Source organism: Phoca vitulina, unplaced genomic scaffold, assembly GCF_004348235.1.
Source record: "Phoca vitulina isolate PV1807 unplaced genomic scaffold, GSC_HSeal_1.0 scaffold297, whole genome shotgun sequence".
Lineage (NCBI taxonomy): Eukaryota > Metazoa > Chordata > Mammalia > Carnivora > Phocidae > Phoca > Phoca vitulina.
In genome coordinates this window covers 35,792-39,460 of record NW_022589984.1, presented here as the reverse complement: position 1 = coordinate 39,460, position 3,669 = coordinate 35,792, and the positions used below count along the sequence as shown (strand labels likewise).

Genomic DNA, 3,669 nt, shown 5'->3' with positions numbered 1-3,669 from the left:
GCCCGTGTCCTAGCTGCATGACTGTGAGCAAAAAGCCTCCCTGGGCCTCAGTTTCTCTACCTGCAAGGCAGGGTCACAGTCCCCAGCTCTCGGGGCTGTGCTGAGACAGAGGGGATCATGCAGGGGATGGGCTAGCACCGTGTGGGACACGGGGAACCCAAGACGGTGCCCACAGGGCTTGTGTCCCCACCCAGGCGGGATGTGAGTGCCCTGCTGGCCAGAAAGGCAGGACGAGGGCCCAGCCTCCTCCCGTCCCTCCCCCAGCCCTGTCCTCGAGCCCCCAGCCTCCGGGGTCCCCCTCTGGCAGCCTGGCGTCCACACCCTGGAGGCCCAGGATGCAGAGTGATTCAGGGTCCCTGTCAGGTCGGAAGACTCAGCTTCGGGGGTTCAGCGCAGCCCAGGGCAAGGCTCACCTCCTTCAGGAGCTTGGCGCATCTCCCTGTGGGACAGGGGTGGTCTGAGGTGCCACAGGACTGGGCCTTTCCCACCCTCAGGGTCCCCAGCCCAGCGCCCACCCAGAAGGTCTGGGGCTCACCATGCCGGGCCACCAGGTAAAGCCCCATGTCTGCTGTCATCTCCCGGAATCTCCAGAAGCCTGGCCCATACTCGTCCTCCAGGCTCCGAGCTGTGGGGGGCACAGGGGGGCTGGGCTGGGCGGGGCTGTCCCCAGGAGGGCAGCAGCAGGCCCCCCCTCCCACCCCAGGGTGCACTTACTGAAATACTTGAGCACATGGTAGTCCTTGCCTTGCCAGTGGAGGGACAGCCTCAAAATGGCAAACTGTTCATAGTCCGTGTCTATCATGTGGATCTCCCTGTGGCCTGGCAGCAGGTGGGAGTGGAGAGACTGCAGGCATGCCGACAGGTACCGCGCAGCTTGGGAGACCTCCGAGGGGGGGTGTGGGGTCTGACTCCATCCTCTCCCCACCCAGCGCCCAGACCTGCCCTTCACGCTAGGCACGGGGGGGAGGGGGACGGGTAGAGCAGCCCTTGAAGGATGACCCACTTGTGTTAAGAGAATGGGAGCATCTGGGGCATGAGGAGAAGTGCAGGGAACAGCATGGGGAACAGCACAGGAAAAACAGCAAGGCCAAGTGCAGCTGGTATGCAGGGCCAGGGGGTTGAAACTGTAGCAACAGGCAAGGGTTCTTACCAGGAAAAACGAATGTCCCCGAAACATCTATTTCTGAGCTCACTATTTTTTCTGTCTCACAACTTCCTGAGCTGAAAGGCAGCAACGTGCTCATCAAGGAAATGCCAGCCTGCATTCTTTCCGCCGGGCACATCCCGGGGGGTGCAGAGAGGGGAATGTATCCTCCGAAAGGGCTCCAGCAGTGTGTCTGTACCCAGGAGAGCCTGGGCCAGGATGAGGATGGTGGAGGTGCAGAGCGGGGGCCTCCAGAGAGCCCCGTGCCCACTTTTCTTTCTTATAACTTAATGGGGCTTTATCAAAACTCTACGCTTATTTTTGGGAGAATTGAAGGTCTGGGGCAGATCTACATGTGGCAGCTCCAGCAGCCTGGGGGGGTTGGTGCTGGGGAGGGGGGTCAAGGTCTTGGGCTTTGGACACAGGGAGGACTGACACAGTTCAGACCCCACAGCTGCAGCTGGTGCAGCCGGGCTGCTTCCAGGCACTCGGCCTCACATGCCTGTTCCTACTGGGGCTCCCGGGGGAGGGACCCCTCACCTGTTATATGCAGCCTTCACAGTCAGCTCATGTCCACTCAAGGTCAGGAACAAGGCTTCCAGCCTCTTTGGGGTCTTCAGTGCCAGGTTTTGGCTGGAGGCCACACCAACTTCCCGCCAGAATCCTACAATCTAGAGAGAGAAGCCGGAGCCCCATCCGATGTGGCAGACCCACCCAGGGCCCCCGAGCAGGGTGCCGGCGGTCCCTGAAAGATCAGCAAGTCTTTGTGGCAAAGCAGCGGTCACCATCCTTCTGAGGAACCCCTCCAGCCCGTCAGACAGCAGTGCGCCGTCCTTGGGGCCAGGATGCCAGGGGCGGCGGTGGTCGGGGCCCGAGAGGGGAGGCAGCGGCCAGCAGCCCTTGTCACCCACGGGAGAGTACAGCTTCGCCCCCACACTGGGAGCTGGGGTAGGGAACTCCCGCCTTCCGAAATCCACCCACAGCCCAGAACTTCCAACTGAAACCTAGAAACCAATTGTTTTGCAAGAGAAAAGGATACATGTCCCCAGTACGTGTCATCCGTGAGCCTCCTGACGTGCTCCCAGCTCGGCTGCCCACGCAGACCTGTGAAGGACCTGGGGCCCCAGATGAGCTCCCCGCACTGGGAAAGCGTCCTCTGGTCACCACACTGGGAGCTGGTACAGCAGGGCTGCTCCCCGGCACTTGGCCTGTTCCTACCGGAGCTCCCAGGGGATGGACCCCAATGATCCAGGCCAGGAGGTGGCCATGCTGAGCCCCGGTCCCTGGAGACCCTGGAGGACCAGGCTACCTGCCCACAGGAGACCCTCAGGGAGAGCTCTGGCCCTGCCGGGCCCTGGGCACTTGCTCTCACACCCCCTCTCAAGGACAGGGGTGACCAGCCAGGCTGGGCTCAGAGCCTCAGCCACCTGCTCTGTCCGGGCTGACCTGGGTGGGTCCTGGGGCCCCTGATGTAGCTGCTCTGGCACTGGCTGGGGGTTGGAGGGACGGGGGGGGTGGCTGGAGTGGCTGGACACTCAGGCCCCTCCCTGCCCGGCCTCCCCACGTAAGACAGAAGAGCCACCTTCTGCAGATCCAGGTCCTGTATGGCTGTGCCCCCCTGCACCATGACGACGCCCAGGATGGCACTCAGCAGCCCAGCCTCCATCGCTGCTCTGGGCGCCTCTGCTCCCCCAGCACCTGGGTTTATACCGGAGGAGTGTTGCGCAAGAACCTGGGAATGTCATCAGTACACGTGGCCGAGGCCGCTCAGCGAACCGGCTTTCTGCAGGCGCCATGGAGGCCCAGTGACACCCAGGCGCTGGGGTGGGGTCAGCCTGCACGAACACCGTGGTGCCACCACCGTCCTGGCCTGGGACGACAGTGGACCCGCAGTGGGGCTGCTGGGGGGCCTGAGAGGAGGAGGACGAGGCCCCCCACCACCGCGGGGTGGCTGGGGACCACAGCTCCAAGCCCGTAGGAGCTGACAGACGGGTACGGCGCGCCCAGGCCCCCAGACGCAGAGCTCCTTCCTCACAGGGCACGGGCGGGTTTCAGGCTCTTTCTCATCAGTCTTGGGACAGGTGAAGAAAGGCTCCGAGGCTCTGGTGTGGCTGGCTGAGGCGGCACTGAGCTGAGGGGGGACAAGAGTGAGGGGTCTCCTTCCCTGGGGAGGTCCCCGCAGGGAGGCAAAGCTTGGGAGCAGCATGGGAGAGGCACAGAGGCCCCTGGGAGACCGAGGTGGGGGCCACATCTCGGGGACCTCTGCACACACTGGGGAGCCACCTTCCGTGGCCCGTGGCCCCGTCCACCGTGACCATACCCAGCCCCGCCCCCAGGCCAGGCCCCATGCCCGACTTCCCCTGGACTCATCAGGCCTCCCACACAGCCAGGTACGACCCACAGCCCAGAAGGCCGGCCTGAGACAGGCCCTGTCTTGCTGACCCACCGACCCGATGAACGCAGCCAGCACATGAGCCAGGGTGGTGGCAGGCCAGAGCCGGCTCTTCCCCAGCTGGGCCCCCCCC

The 3,669-nt window shown here is 64.0% G+C and overlaps 1 protein-coding gene across 1 annotated transcript; it reads right to left on the bottom strand.

The window, feature by feature from the left end:
- Positions 1-359: 359 nt before the first annotated feature.
- On the bottom strand, positions 360-2,810 carry LOC116629138 (epididymal-specific lipocalin-8-like). The gene is made up of 6 exons (XM_032399436.1): positions 2,727-2,810; positions 1,685-1,815; positions 1,151-1,221; positions 715-819; positions 536-625; positions 360-439 (listed from the first exon to the last, which is right to left on the bottom strand). Exons 1-6 carry the CDS (start codon positions 2,808-2,810, stop codon positions 360-362), a joined length of 561 nt encoding a protein of 186 aa, XP_032255327.1.
- Between the last annotated feature and the right edge of the window lie 859 nt (positions 2,811-3,669).

What these genes read in the sequence shown, in the direction of transcription:
- LOC116629138 (XM_032399436.1), bottom strand. Translation starts at nt 2,810, where the DNA reads ATGGAGGCTGGGCTGCTGAGTGCCATCCTGGGCGTCGTCATGGTGCAG. An exon ending in AGGACCTGGATCTGCAGAAG is followed by an intron (nt 1,816 to 2,726) that starts GTGGCTCTTCTG and finishes TTCTCTCTCTAG; the next exon opens with ATTGTAGGATTCTGGCGGGA. An exon ending in CCATGTGCTCAAGTATTTCA is followed by an intron (nt 626 to 714) that starts GTAAGTGCACCC and finishes TGCCCCCCACAG; the next exon opens with CTCGGAGCCTGGAGGACGAG.